At 43.0% G+C, this 19491-nt stretch overlaps 1 protein-coding gene across 1 annotated transcript in view; it reads left to right on the top strand.

Moving 5' to 3' along the window:
• Positions 1-4615: 4615 nt before the first annotated feature.
• LOC139646933 (zinc finger MYM-type protein 4-like) overlaps positions 4616-19491 on the top strand; it is a 33332-nt gene continuing 18456 nt past the window's right edge. The window contains exons 1-2 of the mRNA XM_071522732.1: positions 4616-5025; positions 16532-17453. Coding sequence (XP_071378833.1) covers positions 4639-5025; positions 16532-17453 — 1309 coding nt within the window. The 5' untranslated portion in view covers positions 4616-4638. The remainder of the gene's footprint in view (positions 5026-16531; positions 17454-19491) is intronic.

Genomic DNA, 19491 nt, shown 5'->3' with positions numbered 1-19491 from the left:
GCTGCAAACCGAACTTCCCTCGGGACAGTAAAGTTGAAAGTTGCTGCATATTCAGTTCCATAACTGAGTCGGGACGCTTGCTGGCTAACGCTCACTCAGTATCGTGTCTACATTTCCTGGAGGTTCAACCAATACTCACTTACCCCTGTCCGTTTACCACCTGCTCCCCCAGTCTGTAAGCCGACCTGCGGAAGAGGGAAAGGGAGGTAAAGTAAGGTGCTGTCCTACCTGACCAGCCCCGGCCATGCATCATTAATGGATATGCATCATTGATGGCGTCCGCTGCCCACAGGTAGCGAGGCACCCCCCGGGGCTGTAGCTAGGGACTGTGTGTGCAGACTGAAAGAGCCACTTCTGCGATCAGACCGAGGGCGAGAAAGAGGAAAAAACACTCCATTTACAGCATCCTTGGTGTGATTTTGCTGTCACTTTAGAGGCAGGCCACATGTCTGGGAAGATAAATCAAGAACACCTGTAATAGTTGAACCCTAAGAGGTGATTTTCAGGTGTATTCTCATCCAGGTGTGACTCAGCAGGAGACCCATGAGCGGCACAGCTGGGACCGTTCCCCCTCCGGTCGTCCTGGGCCTGGGCTTGGACACCGGCGGGCCGTGGCACCAGAGGGCCGTGCAGAAGAGCCGGGCGCTGGTCCGGACCTACCTGCTGTCCAGCTCCGTGCCCCCGCTGCCTGCCGCAGGAGGAGGAGGAGGAGGAGGAGGAGGAGGAGGGGGCAGCAGGAGCACCAAGACCCCGCTGAGGCTGCCTTCACTGGCTGCACCCAAAGGCCCATGCAGGCACAGCAGTGTGACTCCTCTGAGGTAAGATGATCGACCCACGGCTCCAGAGGAAACTACACATCAGACAGATATTTGCAGATAGTTCATAGTGTTTGTTTCAGTATCTCTGGTTTTAGCAGAAAGTTTACACAGTCACAGGAAAGACAGTCAGTTTAGTCTACTGTTCTGAGATTGACAAGTTGACATCAAGTTGACATGACCCAAATTGTGTTGCAGTAAACCCCCACCCATCCACAACTAGGTTAAAAGAAACAAAGAATTATCATCTTTGTGTTTTTGTTTGCAAGAATCATCACAGATTAGCGGTTCTTTATGAATGTGGTTTAGGATCTTTCACATGGAGCTTTAGGTTTTTGATTTTCTGGAACTCTTTCCCGTCATTTCAATGCCTGACGTGCATAAAATGGCTGGATAACGTAAATCAATCAATTTCAAAAGATGTAAAAAAAACACACAGTGTGTTCTCTGGCCTACAGTGGATGCCATGTAATTGTGACATGGGTTTTGCTCTCCCATCCACCCTGTCTCTCCTGTATAATAATTCTAATTCAGCAAAAATGCCGTTCAAAGCCCAGCTTGAGTGGAATTACACTGTAACTGTTTCCTCTCTGGTCTGCCCCAGTTTGATAGCGTTATGTAGGGCGCTTCTCCACTTCCCCCTGGTTTGCTCTGCCTGCAGAAGGCCAAGGACCAGTGTGTCATAAATCTCAGGTGTGGAAGCTGATATCCGTCGCCTGCTGCAGCACCCAGGGGTGCCACACTGGCATCACTCAGTCTGATAGACTTGTTGTTCTCAGAGGAGAGAGAAAGAGAAACCTGAGTGAGATGCCAAGACACGCACTGTGCACATACTTCAGGCTTTGATCTCTATCGCACCCACACACACACACACACACACACACACACACACACACCACCTCCCTCACTGTCCTTCAGAGTATTTGATGGCATCGCCTCACCTAAGGAGAGCAGGTTTTGAATAACCAGCAAATATCTGAAGAGGGAGAACGAGTTTGTGAACTGTGAAATGTCCTTTCTGTGTCTTGTCTTTACTACTAAGCATCCTGAAGGCGGCCATCTTTAACGCTATACCCCCCCCCTCTGTCTCTCTCCACAGCCTCAGCGAGCCATCCCTCCTCACCCCGGGGGAGAAAGCCATGTTTGAGGGCTTCTCCCGCAACCGCCGCCCCAGCATTTTACGAAAGCGACCCCCGGCCCCCCCGCCACTCTGCAGGTCGTCATCCTTGACCCCCTGCTGCGAGGCCTGCCACCCGTCCTGGAACGGCCACACCCATCCGAACCACCACCCGGTCCCGAGCTGCGGCCGGCCCGTCTACATCCACTTCTCCCAGCCCATGCAGCCCGGATCCAGGCCCGCGCCGGCGAAGCCTTACTCGCAAAACCCCAGCCCGAGCGCAGAGGCGGCACAGGGTGACCTCCGACCTTTAGTGCTGCAGCACCGCCGCTCCTCCTATCAGGGAGAGGCTCTGTCTGTCGTGGGGAAGCCGTGTCTTCCAAGCTGCGGTCGGCGGCCCGCTCTGGCCGCTGCCGCCTCCGCTCCGGCTCGCGCTCAGCTCCACGTGTTCCTGCCCACCGAGGGCGAAGGAGAGGAGGTGGACAGTGAGTCTGTGGACGAGGGGTTCATGGACGAGTTGGACAGTAAGATCACTTCTCTGAAGCTGCAGCAGGGGGCGCCGCCTAAGACTGTTATGTACCACTGATGCACAAAAATAAGCGAGCGCAGGCGCTGTTGTTCCTTCGCAGAGCCTGTTTCTGACACAGCAGTGGTGTTATGGGTATTGGAGTCAAGAGCCTTTAGTCAGCTCTGCCAATTAGAAGTAAAGTAACACTATTAACGTCAAGCCTGCAATCAGACGTTCAGGAGTAATATTTTAACACACAGTCAACCCGACTGGTTTACTCTAACATGGCAGTGAATGATGGGCCACTGCTCTACTTTAAACCATTAGATCATTGAAACAATGAAATGTAAAACTCTAAATAAGATAAAAATCTATGTAGGTAATTATATCCCAGGTGATCAACTCGCTAACTTGTGCTTTTGCCAGCAGTAGATTTGCATTAGTGTGTGTTGGCTATGACTGCTGCTGTCCCCCTGCTGCAAACTGCTGAGGAGGCTTTTCACACTGGAGGGTGAAGTCGACCGAGGCTTCAGAGTGCATTTAAACCTGCTTCAAGTCAAGGAAAATGTGCAAAAGTTTGACCCTGGACTTGGACAATATGCACGGCAGGTACAAATGGGACGTTACAGTGACTTTCAGACACACACGTCACCAAATCTAACTATAGTGGGTGTACAGTGGTTCCTAAGACTTTATACTCCATACATCCTGATCCATGCCCCATATATATATATATATTTATACTGTATATATTGGTGTAATACTGTGCAGCATAATCAGGTTAAATGGACAAAAGAGCTAATCTCTCTCAACAGAACTACCAGCACTAAGCTTATTCTACTCCATGCTGAAATTTACTTGTCATTTCTTGTGATGTTGAAAAAAAAATCTCATCTAATGTCTTGCCATTCTGTTTTGCAACTACGATGATGTCATTCAGCATCAAATAAATAAATTGCTCTTCTATGAAAATATTGGTGATGTGATGGTGCACAGTGGATTCCATGTGGTGAGAATAAAGGGACTTAAGAGTAGGTGTGGTTATACACTGTGTACAAAGCATTAGAAACACCTGACCAGGTGAATATATGAAAGCTATGATCCCTCATTCATTTCACGTGTGCAGATGTAGATTAAGGGGAGGAGACAGGTTTTAAACCTTGAGACAGTGTTATTATTGTGAGATTATAACCCAAGTATGTAGAGGAACTGTGGGAAAATGAAGAACTCTGATAGTAAATTATTGCCAGATATCAGACAGAATTGTCAACTCGTTACACTCCATTTCCATCTTCAGTCTGACCTCTACCAGAGACGGTTCAGAGCAGTGATTCTCAACCTTTTTCATATCATGGACCCCTAATTTAGTCCACGTTAGGGCCACAGACCCCCATTTGATGAGATTTTGTCTCTCGGATCCAAATCTGAGAATATTTTTATTGTTAGATATGATTTTGTACAGAAGTCCATGACTATCTGTATTGTAGGTAGAGAGATAACAGTGACCCTAACCCTAAACTATGATCAAAATAGTCATTCTTCTACATTCTCTAACTGTGTTAACTTTCTTTAAATGAAATAATGCTGAAGTTTAACAATTCATCAACTTGCTGGGGACCCCCTGGAACCCACTCAAGGACCCCTAGTGGTCCCCGGACCCCACGTTGAGAACCACTGGTTTAGAGTGTATAGAGCAGTGATTCTCAACCTTTTTCATATCAAGGACCCCTAATTTAGTCCACAGTAGAGCCACAGACCCCCCAATTTGATTCGATTTTGTCTCTCGGACCCAAATCTGAGAATATTTTTTACTGTTGGATATGATTTTGTCCAGAATTTCATGACTATCTGTATTGCAGGTAGAGAGATAACAGTGAGACTATGATCAAAACAGTCATTCTTCTTGTTATAGATGAAGTAACAGAGAAGTTTAACACCTCATCATTTTGCTGGGGACCCCCTGGATTCCCCTCAAGGACCCCTGGTGGTCCCCGGACCCCACGTTGAGAACCACTGGTTTAGAGCATCTTTGCCTCCACTCTAACCGATTTCCGTGAGGGGAGGGGGTTCGATTTTCCCTAACCAATCACAAGAGACCAACGTATCCGCCTGAATCTAACGTCATTTTAAGTCGACACTGACGCTTAGAAAGTATAGAGCATCTTTGACAACACGGAGCGAAGTAAAAACAAAGTACGATGTCGGGCGATATTGAGAAGACATGCCGTCTATGTAAAATAAATCTGTTATACAAGGGGGTCATATCAAATTCAAGATTATTATTCAGCAGCCCAAACGCGAAAGAGAGGCCATTAAGCGAACGTTTCCGAGATGTCGGGGTAATTCTCCCATATAGACCCGGCGTCTATTCTGGGAGGATTTGTGTAAAATGTTTTCGACTACTTGTCAGGGTTGAAGATTCGCAAATGAGTCTAAAGAAATGGCAGTCGGAGCTTGACGTTACGGACACAAACGAGGAAGGCTCGAGAAGAGAAGTGAGGGACCGCGATACGCCGACAAAGAAGCCACGGAAAAAGAAGCTGTGCCAGAGTCTCGACCCGGCGTCTCGTAGCAGTACGACAGAGGTAAATTAACACACCGGCACGCTGAAACGTGGCAAAATAACCCAACTTGTTATACTGTAGTTACGTTACGTTAGCATGTAGTCCCCATAACTTCATCAGTTGTTATGAAAAAAACAGATCTGAGTCACATATGGGCAAAAAAAAAAAAGATTTGGGCCACTTTTACCTGCTGTCTGTGCGCAGGGACCGTCTAAAAAGTGCAACACCGAAAAGAGGTACTACAAAAATATTCAATAACTTCACTCTTATACAGTGTAGTGTCACCAAAATCACTTCACACATCAATGGTCTCCTGTTGGTTATACTACAACACTTAGTTTGGAAAAAATGTGGTTTTGCATAATTTTGGGGAATTTAAATATTCAATAACTTCACTCTTATACAGTGTAGTGTCACCAAAATCACGTCACACATCAATGGTCTCCTGTTGGTTATACTACAACACTTAGTTTGGAAAAATGTGCTTTTGCACAATAATAAAGACCATTGATGTGTGACGTGATTTTGGTGACACTACACTGTATAAGAGTGAAGTTATTGAATATTTCTCCCAATAAAAATTCCCCATAATTATGCAAAAGCACATTTTTCCAAACTAAGTGTTGTAGTATAACCAACAGGAGACCATTGATGTGTGACGTGATTTTGGTGACAAGGTTATGAATTCTGTTGCAAAAAAACACACAAATCCAGGCTCTATGGGGCCTCTCTATCCTCTCTGTTTCTCCCCTCATTAACTATGCGCTGTTCTGAGTGGGCGGGGATGCCATGATAATGAGGGGCTGCTCTGATTGGCTGCCTGATCGGCTGGGTGAGGGGGGGGAGGGTGCAGACGCGGAAAAACTCCAAAACCAACATGGCAGCTGCTTGTAGAAGAAAACTCTGTGACAGAACATGTAAAACCGTACATGTTTGAGAAGGAATCTGTCAACCGAGCAAGAGGAGGCAGCTGCCGAAGTTTTACAGACACGGTTACAGCAGGATGTCTCTGACTGGTAGGTTGAAATTTCACTGTTTTCGGACTTTCTCACCGTGCGTGTGTATGTGGTTGCGTCGGCTATGTTGTCTTTCTGGACAGCTGTAGCGGACAAATTTGTATCCCATAAAAACGATATCTAACGTTACCTGTGTCTCGCACTGTAACTATACCGTATGGTTTGTTTGGTTCATTTTTAGCCAGACGTTCACCGGTGCCGGTGGTTTGAGGCTGTCTAGTAAGCTCGTTGACACAGTAGGTGTCGGTAGCTTTTCGCTGGCTAATTTGATAGCTGCTGTAATGTTGTTCCATGAAGTGTCTTACAATTGCCGTTGTACTGGCTAGCGATAGGAAACAAATCCACACCAGACATTATGTAGTTATTACGTTCAATTACATCAAATTGATGTGAAGACGCAAAAGAAGAACCCATCTGCAGTGGATACAAATATTGTCACGACACCGGCAAACATATGGTTATGTCCCATGCTATCTACCATTTGGACATATGACTGTCATAATTTATGCCAGTGTTATTCAGCTACAGCTCAACAGTTTCAGAACTATAGCTGAAATATTAAAAAATCGCATCTTATGGAGGCCTGCTGGTCATTCACCCTGTACATAAGATCTTACCTCTTTTAGAGTTGACACCTTTATTGTTTATGTCGTATGTTACATTAGTTTGTACAGTACTCACATCTACTCTGCATTGTCTGTGCTAAATGATAAACATATAATATGAACGTGATTGTCAGTGTAATGTTCTTATAAAACTGGAAAAATTCAATAACAGTTACCCTTCCTCATTCCTTAGGTTACCAGAAGAATGAAGCAGCTTCAGGATCCACCTGCATGCATGTTGATCATCCTGGTCTGGAGCCTGTATGTTTGAATGTGTTCTCACTACAGAATGCAATGAACATTTATAAAGCAGACTATGGGCCCTTACAGCTTAGAGGTAGAGAGCAGTAAGTTTCTTTTATGCATTCTGTGTATGAATTGATTTGCCAAATAATGATATGGCCAACATGTGACTTTGGATAATACTGTACATGAAAATAAATTTGAGTAAAATAACTGTGTGTTGTTATACTTTATTACACATCCATGTAGAGAAACAACTGAAAAGCACACCTAAAAGTCTTTTAGTGACAGGGGCATAGGACAAAAGTTACTGAAAAAGTAATATACACTGTCTACACTTGCATGGTGCTTTATTACATTTCAGTCATTGAAATGTAATAAAGCACCATGTAAGTGTAGACACTGTGTGTGGGATTATATACGTTTCTCCCTTTACACACCCATGTAAATTAAATGTGAAACCAATAAGTAACCACAACACTGACTGTTCATACAGAATAAAATCATAAAAAAGGCATAAAAAAGGCACATGTAGAAACATAATGTACTGTACTGTGCTTATGCAGGACCATAATGGGCTGCTGTTATGTTACAAAATCTACCCTAATCTACCCTACCCACCCTAACCCTCTACTGTGTACACAGGGGAGTGTTCCACTGTAGCAGTTACTGAAGTGTAGTAAAGTAGTGCAGTATCAATCACAAAAATGATTTATAATTTGATGTTTTTAGTTATGTTATGTATTCGTGAAACACACCCAACTACAACCTGACCTCATGCCAGATAACCAAAACAACAAAAGAAGAGACTAAGTATTCAAATGAAATATATTGACAGTATGTGTACCTTCCTCTCAGTGTCTAGCCTACAGATCCTTTGTCAGCTAGTGCTGGGGGTTTCTAGGTCGCAGGGTCAGAGTAGTGATACCAGTGTGTGGTGCTGTGCAAATCCTGTGAGCTCCCTGATGCTGCCAGCTGCGTCGGGTTCAGACTGCCTCTTGATTGAACCGAGACACGTGGCTGCAATGACGTCCTCCTTGGCTGGCCTGTCAGACTGGGCGCACGGGTCTTCTGGGACAGGGATCTTCAAAACCTGGCTCACATAAGGTGCAGGGTCCTGGAACACGTGATCAAAGATGAGGTCCATCATTGACGTAATCTGTGGAGTACAGAAACACAGAAATCATCAGTTCCATTAAAAGAGTGTACATCACATACTAGTGTGTAGCAAATTTGCATTTTTCATTTATAGATTATACTATAGTTTATACTTTATGACATTTGTGTATTTATTGAATTTTCATATTTACAAAGTTTTGTGTGTGCAATAAACGTGTGTTGGTAAACATACTGAAAGTTGGCTCAGGGGGTCGGCTAAGCAGACCCAGGGTCCTCCTCATCCTCTTCCTCCTCCATTAGGTCAGGACGGGTCTCCTGGATGGTCTCTTGGTAGGTGGGGAGGTCAGGCTAGGTTGTGGAGGAACAAAGGGGACAGCTGAAGAGCCAACTGAAATCTCTGCATCTCTGCAATCCAAAACTACATTACCACAAACTACAGCCTCAATAATTACTATGTAGTTGATTCTAAATGTCTGCAACACAGTCTCAAGGAAATTGGGCATTATAATCTCAAGAGAGGTAGTATTTCTTGCAGTGTCATCGTTCAGGTTTTCTAGGTTGCCACAACCCCAGCTGATTACAAGACTAGACTTACCAGACTATACTAGGTGCAAAGACAGAACGTGAAATGTTAACATCTCATCAGCCAGTAACTCCCTTCCATTCATTTGGTGTTAGAAGTGAAATATTCATGGTGACAAGAGTCCCTGATCGACAAAGTACTTTTCGAGTTTTGCCACGTTACAGTTGCGGTTGTCTCGTGTAAGATGTCCGCAAAGTGAGCCAGAGGAGATAACCTTGGCAAGCGCTAACGTTAACGCTAGATTAGCTTGCTGCAAGTGGCACTAGCCCCTAACCTTGATTATAGTACGTGTGTCCTAATGGCACTGGGTTAACGAGACGAGGTGCTCGTTTTGGCCGGCTGAGGTAGCCTACAGTCGCCCCCGGTCTGCACATGTTTTTGCCCCTATTGCTAACTGTTGTCGTTGTGGCCAACAGGCTTTCTCATATTCACAGGCCCGCATCAAACTCAGTCTCATCGGGACTGAGACATCATAGTGTAAAATAAACAAGAACACAATGACGCAAACAAGCAAATGGAACATAACTTAACACACATTAGCAAACCTCGACATGTTCTCAAGCCCAGCTGACTGTACTTGGAATAAACTGTAAATATAATCACAAAGTGGCAACGCTTACCGATTGCACGTTTGCTGTTGGGTCACGTCCAGTTAGGATAGATCCATCTCTCAGGTGAAGTTGATTGTTTTCTGGACATTTTTCTGTGCTACACTGCGCTACAGAGAACAGGGTTTGGTCTTCCGCATTCAGTTGCCAGGCAATGGCGGACGGTGCTGTAGGCGGGCATATCAAATGAATGTACCTTTGTGACGTCACAAATTTACGGAGGTCCAAACGGCTCGTTTAAGGGCATATTTTCCTTACATGGATGGTGTGGATTTAGCTGGGGGCCATGTGTTTTGATACTTCCATGATGTTTAGATAGCACATCCAACTCCTTTATAATCAAAGAGACAAGGGAAATCCTGTTTTGCACGTTATGGGACCTTTAAACTGCGCACTGGTGTTCCCTTTGTTCTCTCTTATGCAAATACAGAAATTCTGATTACTTGTGTGTGCTTGCATGCACGCACAATATTTATTATTACATGTAGAAGTTTTAAAGACCTTACATTCCCTATAGTTAACTCAAAAATGAAAACACAGGTTTGTTTGTCCACATAACACACAGGGAGATTGCCAGCACAACTTCGTAGCAGCCTTCTCCAAAACAACTAAAGTCAATGGGGACCAGTTCTTTAGAGTTACAAAAAGGGCAAAAATGACCATAAAATGACTCCATACAGCTTGTCTTCTTTTTCTTCTTCTTGTGGGTTTCTGGCAGGCTGTTGGTGTATTGCTGCCTCTGACAGTTTGTTATGAGTATTACACTTTCTTCTTACCTCCATTCCAGACCGGAGAAAACAACATCAGGCACTGCTTTGACAGTTGCGTTGTGCACTGGTCCGCGCAAATGTTCCATGGTGAACGATGATACACCGTCATCCAACAGTTCACCGCTTGCTCCCTTGTCTAACAGAAGAGGGAACCGAATTCCACTTCGTCAGCCATTTTTCATCCTGGGATTCTGGGGATTCCCCCCTTGATTCAAGGGAGACAGAAGAAAGCAATTCAATTCAATTCAAAATAATCTTTTAGCTTGATCTTGAAATACCCGAGTACATGTTGCCAAAGCAAAAATATACAATACAGAAAACAAAATATAGAATGATAAATGGCTATGTTACATTTACGTTAAGCTTTTTACGTGGAACTGAATGCAGCCCGCGCAACCGTGTTCATTGTTTGTCTTCTGGGTTTGATTTTGACAAAATAGCACATGAATGCAACACTGTTTAGGAGCCTTGGACGTGGAAGTCCAGGATGTCAGACTTTCCCACCAGTACTTGAGCCCAAAAGTGCTTCTCTGACCTATTTTGGTTTTAGGCCTGTTACTTGGCTGTTGTGGCTCCTCTCCCAAGCACCGATATATAAAAAATGGTCTGAGTCTGTGCTTTCCTGGATGCTTCAACAGAGAGAAGCCTATCAGACTCCGTGACCGGGCATCATGGTGGGATTCAACGTTGACTTTTCTCAAACTACTGCTGCATGACCCAGAGAGACTAACACGGTGGATGATCGCTCTTCGCCTGGATGTCAACTCTTCCATTGAGTCCCTATCCAGTCCAGGTGTGCAGTGAACATTTCACCTCAGACGATTACCATCCAGAAGTCCCAGGAATAAAAACAGAAGTACTTCTTCTGAGGCGGACCGCTGTTCCAGCCGTGTGTCTCTACCAAGGTCTGAGGTGTGTGAAATAATTTACATAGTGTTAGTGACCACTTGCCTCCGTTTTTTGGAACAGTCTGCAGATTTGGTGCAATGTTCCTGACTGGCACTGTAAATGTCCAGCGTTTCCCACTCTATGGGCGGCGTACATGTATTACTTTATTACTCCCACTACTTACTGAGGGGGCGTACCTTTCCCGTCAGATTTCACAAAGTAGGCAATTAAATTTATAAGTCACATACATGCATCAGTTCTAGAATTGGCAGAGGATGTGGGAGTTCACTGAAAAACTGTATGGGTGTTGCTTGGTAACAGTACTCCCATGAGGACGTGCGCTCTATAATACTCAAATACAGTTGACTGGGAGTGACATTGAAATCACTGAATCACTCAAACTACATTTGCAGTTTCTAGTAATACTAATGATGTCTGGACAGGTAGTTTGATCCGGTTGAGCTTTGTTAAAACAGTCCAGGAGCTTTCCAGCACGACTTCGTAGCAGCGTTCTCCAAAACAACTGAAGTTGTTGGGGACCGATCTTTAGAGTTAAGAAAAGAGCAGAAAAAGAACAATCCATAAAATTACTCCATACAGCTCTTGCAGCATATTCTAATGCTCTCTTGTTTATTGTCCATCCAAACCCAGCAATATTTGAGTATACTTTCCAGTTCCTTCCAGTCTAACCCAATATGTTAATGAAAATGTATTTCTACTTAAATGTAATTCAGTTTCAACAAGTGCATTAATTGTTCTGATAGCACCTGTACATAGTCTTAATGCCCTTGCATTTTGTCCACTTTTTCCAAAGTTGTATTAATGAACATATTAACGGCAGATGTGATAGTTGTGGACTAGAAACACGAAATCATGATATGTAGTTGTTGTAAAGATAACAGAGAAATATTAACATCTAGTCTTCAAAAAGTGGGTTACGGGCTTAATGTAAACAGATTTGAATAAAGAGTAACATATCTGATAGGATTTGAGATTAGGTTTCTTTAGAAATGGAATGTTTAGAAATGTTAGAAATGTTTTAAATCCCCAGTATACACTCTAGATCAGTTGGGGCGGTAGTGCACCCTTTAAGTTGTTTGCCAACACCCACAAAATAAAACTAAAGAAGAAGATGACAGTCAAGAGTGATTGGCCAGGTTGTCCTATGGGTGCCATGTTGCTGCTGTCTCTTAACTCTCTACACCTAACAAGAAATGTTAGTTGCAACTCTGTTGCAATAACCACATTACACTGCCACTGATATCGGCTCTTTATTTTAAAAGTCAGTTTGCACTGAGTCACAGATTACTTCCCCAAATCAAAGGAGCAGGTCTGTGGAGCAAACATGGCGGCTACGGAAACTGGCAATGGACAACAACTTCTGACCACCAATCACTCTTGGTTGCCCAACTCGCTTGCGCGGTAAATTTCTGCATACAGTCACTCCGCTCTTTAGTGTTTGAAAACCTCGACTCGTTTAGCACCAACCAGAAAAGCAATAGTTGGGCGTCATGATTAGTTATTACGCCGTGTGTGCATGTTAGCACAGCAGAAGCTAGCTACCAGCAGCAGCAGCTGGCTGTCTGATACTAGAGACAGGCGTGCAGAAGTCTGCTAAATGTGAGCACGTTAGCTTAGCGAGAGCTAACGCCAGTTGCCCTCTTGTTTACTATTGTGTAAGAGGTCGAGTAAATAGTCAACTGATGTCAACAAGTCATGGCTGAAATTAAGGAAACGACTCGGCCAGAGGTAAACCAAACCAAAGTCTTGTTCATTAGCTAGCTTGCAGCTACTAGCTAGACTGAGCTGCGTGCAGCTGTGCAACACTCATTGTGTTTACATTGCAAGTCCAGTGTTGCTAGTTCAGCTACAAGCTAGCTTGTTTTGTTGTGGTTATTTCGTTAGCATTTGTTACAAAATCTCAGAAACACTGAACTGACTCAAGACGACACCAGCGTTAGTTTGGTTTATTCCTCAGAATGCACATGTAAACTTTAGTTAAATGTGATAAGGCAACTAAACCCCTTTTTCCCTAGGATATTCACCTGCCAGCAACTCTCCTACATGCTAGTGTCACTCTGGAAGCAGTGTCAATAGTTTAGATACACAGTGTAACATTTTCAGGATAAATACTACTTATTTCAATATGAGCAATGGGCTGCCCCCGTGGTCTGCATACGATGTGAGGCTGCGGGCTGCTTGGGATTGTGGAAAGCTTTTTTTTTTATTATGGCATCAACAAAATTCAAACAGGCATTACAAGAAGTAGTCACTGAAAATATGCACCTGCACTTTTTCATCCAAGCAATTATAATTAGAAATGTTTAATCTTGGTATTATCAATGAGTTGGATTGTGGAAGGTGGAAACTCTCTGGTGCTGGGAACCTCACCGCCTCAGACTTCAGCCGCACAGAAAAAAAAGAATGAGATCATTGGAAAGTCTCCATACAAAATAGGAAAGTGTTAAGCGCTACAGTAAAACAATAATAAATATAGGCACTTGTTTTACCCAATGGAAAGGCCCCAAGGAGCGGGAAGGCATCAGAACCAATTAGAGATGGATTATTTTTTGATGAAAAGGTAAAAAAAAATCTGATATTTGCAGCTGTTGATTCTGAAAGTTTGATTTGTATCAACCATTAGCAATGTGAATATTTGGTCTGCCTCCATCAGTTCAGTTGTATATTGATAAGTCTAGCAGCAGTAGCAAGCATAGTGTTGTTTGTTTCTGTGTTCAGCGTGCAGTTTCATCTAATAAAGTTCCATCTAATATTGGATATTAGGCGGATATTAGTTTTAGTTTTTCCATCTTCAATAAATTGTAAAGCAAACAAGTAAAAATACACTGGATATATTTGTGATTACTGAAAGAGGAAGAACAATTTACAACCACTTGTTTCACTATTTGAGAAAATATTTTTCTTATGTATAAACCCATCAATAGCTCTTAGAATAAATTCATTATCATCTTTGACATCCACCCTCTGATTTTAGTTTTTTTTTTAATGTATTTATATATTTACAAACGTTTACACAGCATTTTTTTTGGATACACAGCATGTAAGCTATAGTTTTTAAGTTGTCACAATAAATTGAATATTTTCTAGGATAGAAACACTTATTTCTCTAAATGTTGGAAGGCAGGCGGTGTCCTGGTGGCTCAGCTGGCTGAGGTGTACCGAGCACCGATTCCCAGTTTGAATCCAGCCTGGGACTCTTGTTGCCTGTCAGCCCCTCTGTCCCGTCTCTCTCTGCTGTACTCTGTCCAACTGAGCAGAAATGCCATAGAAATAATCTTAAAAATAGTTTGGAAGGTAAAATTTTGAAGAAATAATTTCAGGCAGAGGATTTCAATGATGAGAATGAATTTGATGTGAGACCTCCAGTTGAGACACATTTGAATGTGTTTTTACACGAGATAAAAAAAATTCTCACATATTGAAACCAGTAGTTGTGTTTTGGTCTTCCTCTCTCAGTAATTAAAAATATACTCATTAATGTGCTTAAGTTAATGTAGATGGAAAAACGAATTTCCACTGAATGTCCAATATCGAGCTAACTGTACTCCAGTGTTTAAGCATGCAGAAAACAACAACTCCACATAGTGGCACTGACTTCTTTTGTCAGCCACGTATCAGGCTGATTAGCAAACCAGCCAGTTAGCATTTATGTCCTGTACTGTACCTCATAACATTTGTAAACTAGTCGTAGCTAGCCAGCAAATACAGGGCTACAGAAATCTTTTGAATTGTTCTCAGAATTTGGGTTCAGATGCTAATTTTAGGGCTTGTAGCCCATATGGGCATTTGAACTTGTCGAGCTAATGGGAGCATGTAAGTTTATGGAGTAGCAGTTCAAAAAAAAATTATGCAAAGTTTGTTTTTGTTTTTTTGTCTAAAGTTATGTCCTGATTACAACAAGAAGATGAGCACAGTTTGGAGTGGGGCCCTGTCAGATATACTGCTATGTGCACACCAGAGTGAAGGGAAGGGCATTGTTAACTAGAAAATGTGCTCAGTAGAGCACAGACCGCCATGTCTGACAACACCCTGCAAGGAAGTTATGCACCTTTTGGTGATATGCCACGCCCACCACCACGCCCACTTTTGGCCAATCGACATGAAAAGTTAATCAGTTCTTCCTTGGCCCATAACAAACCTTCGTGTCAAGTTTTGTGCAAATCTGTGCCCAACTTTTTGAGATATCCTGCTAATAGACGGACGGACAAACACACAGCAGGTGAAAACATTAGCCCCTTGGTGGACGTAACAATACTGATTGCTTTGTGAATAGTAATAGGCTATTGTTTGGAGTGCCTGACTTAGTCATTGCCATTGTTTTGTTGAAGTGCCTTTCTAATAAAAGCAGTAAAACTACATCAGAGGGTTTTCTTTTACAAACACTGCAAACATCACCCAGAAACTTTATTGCACAAACAGAAAGTCAATTTCAATGTAAATATCAATCATATACATTGAGATTCTGAAGATTCTGAGAAGTATCTTACGTAGTTTCGCTTCTCAGCAGGTACCAGGCTAGAAGTGAGGTGCAGTGTAAAGTCCACAAGCTCTATGTCTTTCCACTGCTGTGGACATGCAGCCGGACACGCACGGCATAGTGATAGTTACAATGTTAGGCAGATAGCTGCCAGTGTTCCTGAAATAAATAAGTAATACATGTTGTAGCCTTTTGCTGAAATCTACTGGGCTAAACATTGACTTTCCAGCATGGATCATTTGCGATTGGGGTAATGTTTTAATAGAACTGCAGATGCCACCATTGTAGTGTCCAGAAGCATTGGACTGGGGCCAGTATTGGATTCTAGCTATATTGTTTGTGATTAGTAACAGGAAAGTTACCTGCTTAGTAACAGGAAAACCTGATTAGTAACAGGAAAGTTACCTGCTTAGTAACAGGAAAACCTGATTAGTAACAGGAAAGTTACTTGGCTTCATTTCTGTTTCTGTAGATCGTTGACATCACTAAAGCAACGGGGAAGTATTCATGGGAATTGGACACAAAAACAATTGAGCAGTTACCACTCGCAGCCACAGGCACTGCCAAACTGCAAAACTTGGAGTCTGTTTTTAGCCCCGCGACAGCAGGGGCCCTATGGGTGGTTGTCGCTCGCTCTGTTCACCACTTTATGGGTCATGTGGCCCGCAAGGAGTTAGACTGCAGACTCTCAAGCCCGAGACCCGAGTTCGATTCCCGGCAAAGACGCTTCCACAAAATTCAACGTTGCGGGGCTGTTAGACTCTTAGTCTTGTTATAAGATGTCTCAATGTTATCTCCAGAGTTATTTCCAAATTTGCAGCCCCCTCTCTTAATCATTCATTCTCTCATTAAAGCAAACAATGTTTAGATTTTGCTCCAGGTTAGCCTAGCCTTTTGAAATTCAGAATACCAGCTGTTTTTGGAGATTGCCCTACACCTCTGATATTCAAATTTCAAATTCAAATTCTGATATTATCCTCTATAAACACACAGGTGGGCCCATGATTATTGCATTGGCAGAACTTGGATGTAGATTTGAATGCACTGATTTTTTTTGAGTTCGTATGAGTATTCCATGACATCACCACACCGCCATCTTGGTAGACAAACAGATTGTCATTGTCCTTGTTTGTAATAAACCACAACCGATGATCAGTGTTTTGGCAATGTATGGTAATTGTTTCTTGTCCTATGCAGATAACAGAACAGCCAGACGGAGAGCCTGTGGACACTCTTTGGGAGCCAGGTACATCAGTACACACAGGAGACCCAGAGCGTCTTCTCAGAGATTCCCCGGGACTTTCTAAACATGGAGCGGAGGGTGACTTTGGTGCAGCTGCTGTTTCGCCTGTAATTCCTCTGAACGTAAAAGAAACTGAACAGGAACAAATGGAGAGGGAAGCACTGAGGACAAATTCTCCCCACCCTGCTCAAAGTTTGATTGCACCGGCAGCAGACGAACCTGGGGATGGAAAAGATGAACAAGAAAGGGAAAGGGGAGAAACTGGGGCAGAGGAGGTCAATTCTCACGTACCTGGATCTCCTCTTGATCCGTCCCCCTCAGAGGATTCTCTCTCTGCGATGGAGTCGGTCAGAACAGTTTTATCTGTGAGTGGAGGCGAGCCAGGCAGGACCACTGACTGTGAAAAAGAGGTAGCCGAGGTGAAGACTGAGAAAGAAGAAGGTGATGAGTTGAAGGCAGATGAGGAAGGAGAGAAGGACAACAGCTTAGAGGAGACGCCTGTGAAAAGTTCTGTCAGCGAGGACGGAAACATGGACACGACTTCTTGCAGCAACGAGGAGACAACAAACATTACTGATGAGCAGATGAACATGGACACAAAGGAGGAAAATGAGGGAGATAGTGACTCAAGCGACTCGGCAGGAGTGCCTGTGGTAACAGTTGTCAAAGATGCGACAGAGGAGGACAAAAGTGACACTAAGGAAGACAGCTCTCCTAATGTGGAGTCTGTTGGCTGTAAATTGATGGATACCACTGCCACTGACCTTGATGAGATGATGGACATCGGTACGGTGGATCAGGTGGAACAAGAAGCTCAGATGAAAGAAGAGGAACAGAAGAATTCAACAGAAATGGATAGCAGCAGTTCCTCTACAGGTAAAACAAGTTTGTATGCTTCACATGAGCATCTTGGCTTTCATCTCATCGCCGATTTAATCACCAGGTACAGTAAATATACAGGGATTTGCTTTGGTGACGCAGTGATGCAGAGAAATATTAACTAGCTAATGAGTTTCCCATTGCATACTGACACACATGATCCATTGGATGTTATTGCTGCTGCTAAATTGGTTTTGGGAAATCGTGGAGCACAGATGAACAGAATAGACACATTCATATGTTTGAAGTAGAGAGAGACAGGAAAGACTGGGACCGATGGATGCAACTTCAGGATCAATAAATGGTTGATCAAAACGCAGCCAATTAGGATAGGATAGGGGGAGGAGCTTACATGACATCACCAACTGATAGGACACACTCTCGAGTCGGACAAACCATCACCCATGTCAATGCGAGTTCAGGATCAATAGATAGGTGATAGTGACAGTCCAAACTCCCTGCAGTCCGTCCCTTTCACCAATGATCTTCCAATCTTTAATATGTAAAATTTATTTAAAGATTAACTACTGTAGGACATACTGCTCACAGGCCTGTCAGACCTTCCTGGAGCTGGTAATCTTGCTTATGGACACTATAGCAGGGCAGATGCTTTCCAACACTGAGACTTGAACCTGGGTCCTAAGGTGGCATTGGTCTAAATCAGCGGTTCCCAAACTTTTTAGGCAACGCACCCCCTTCTACATCCCGACCGGGTTGATGCACCCCCAATCCCCCACACCTTAAAAAAAAAAAAAACACAACATAGCCTATTTATAGCCCTATTAAAGGCATCAAGTTTAATCATGCACAAATAATCAGAACACACGTAACAAAATATTCAAGAGATTGCAACAATATGCTCTCACATTCAAATGAAACTGAAACTGCAACAAAGTTTCAATAAATTGCAACAAAGTTACGCACAAGCGTCACTTTTAAAGAGCAAAGAGGATGGGTGAGGGCGAGGACACACGCACAGGCTCAGGGGCAGATAGGCCCATCATGAGAGAAGATGGGGAAAAATGCTGTCATATTTTCAGCCGCATTAAAGAAAAATTGCATCAAGTTTAAATTACAATTGACCATACATAACCTAGTGGTTACGGAAATTAGGACACCAGTAATTTGAATCAAATTGCAATAAAGTTACACATGATCCACCACGTAAAGAGAGGATGACACATGCATAGGCTCAGAAACAGATAACATGGATAAAAAGAGGATCCCACAAAGAAAATCCCACTTGAAAAAATTACAGTGTAATGGTGTAATTATTATACCGTTACACCACTATTACATTTTTCCTCTCGCGCACCCTCTAGAGACAGCTTGAGCACCCCAAGGGGTGCACGCACCACACTTTGGGAATGCCTGGTATAAATTATCGCACTAATGATTGTATCAGAATCAGAATCAGAATCAGAATCAGAAATACTTTATTGATCCCTGAGGGGAAATTGGGTTACATTGCAGCTGCTCACATTGTAGAAGTGAATATATATAAGCGTAGAGAAATGATAAGAAAAATAGAAATATGAAAGTAAGAAATATGTAAAATATGTGCATTATACTACAATATATAACAATGAGAATAAAAATAATAATAATATAGAAATAAGAGAAATAAGAATTCTGTACAATATGCATCATACTCCCAATATATACATACACCAGTGTAAATAATTAAATCATTAATAAGTATTGCACAGTTGAATTATTGCAGTTGAATTATTGCACAAAAAAATTGGTGGCTCACGGAGTAGGGCGCGTACCATAAGGCTCAGTCCTTCCCGCAGCGACCCGGGTTCGAATCCGGCCCGTGGTCCTTTGCTGCATGTCCTCCCCTCGCTTTCTCTCCCATACCTTCCTATTTCTCTCTTACTATATCTCTCAAATAAAGCATAAAATGCCAAAAATAAATCTTTAAAAAAAATAACTGCTGACAGGGTGAAATAAGTTCAAGAGCTAGTCTACTGACTCAGAGTGTCTGACACTCTGAGGGACGAGTTGAAAAGTTTGATGGCCACAGGCAGGA

This window comes from Centroberyx affinis, unplaced genomic scaffold, assembly GCF_046629955.1.
Source record: "Centroberyx affinis isolate AG114_WGS23_722 - 3 ecotype Tasmania unplaced genomic scaffold, CSIRO-AGI_Caff_v1 ptg001025l_1, whole genome shotgun sequence".
NCBI classification, from domain to species: Eukaryota; Metazoa; Chordata; class Actinopteri; order Beryciformes; family Berycidae; genus Centroberyx; species Centroberyx affinis.
This window is presented reverse-complemented; position numbering and strand designations above follow the sequence as displayed.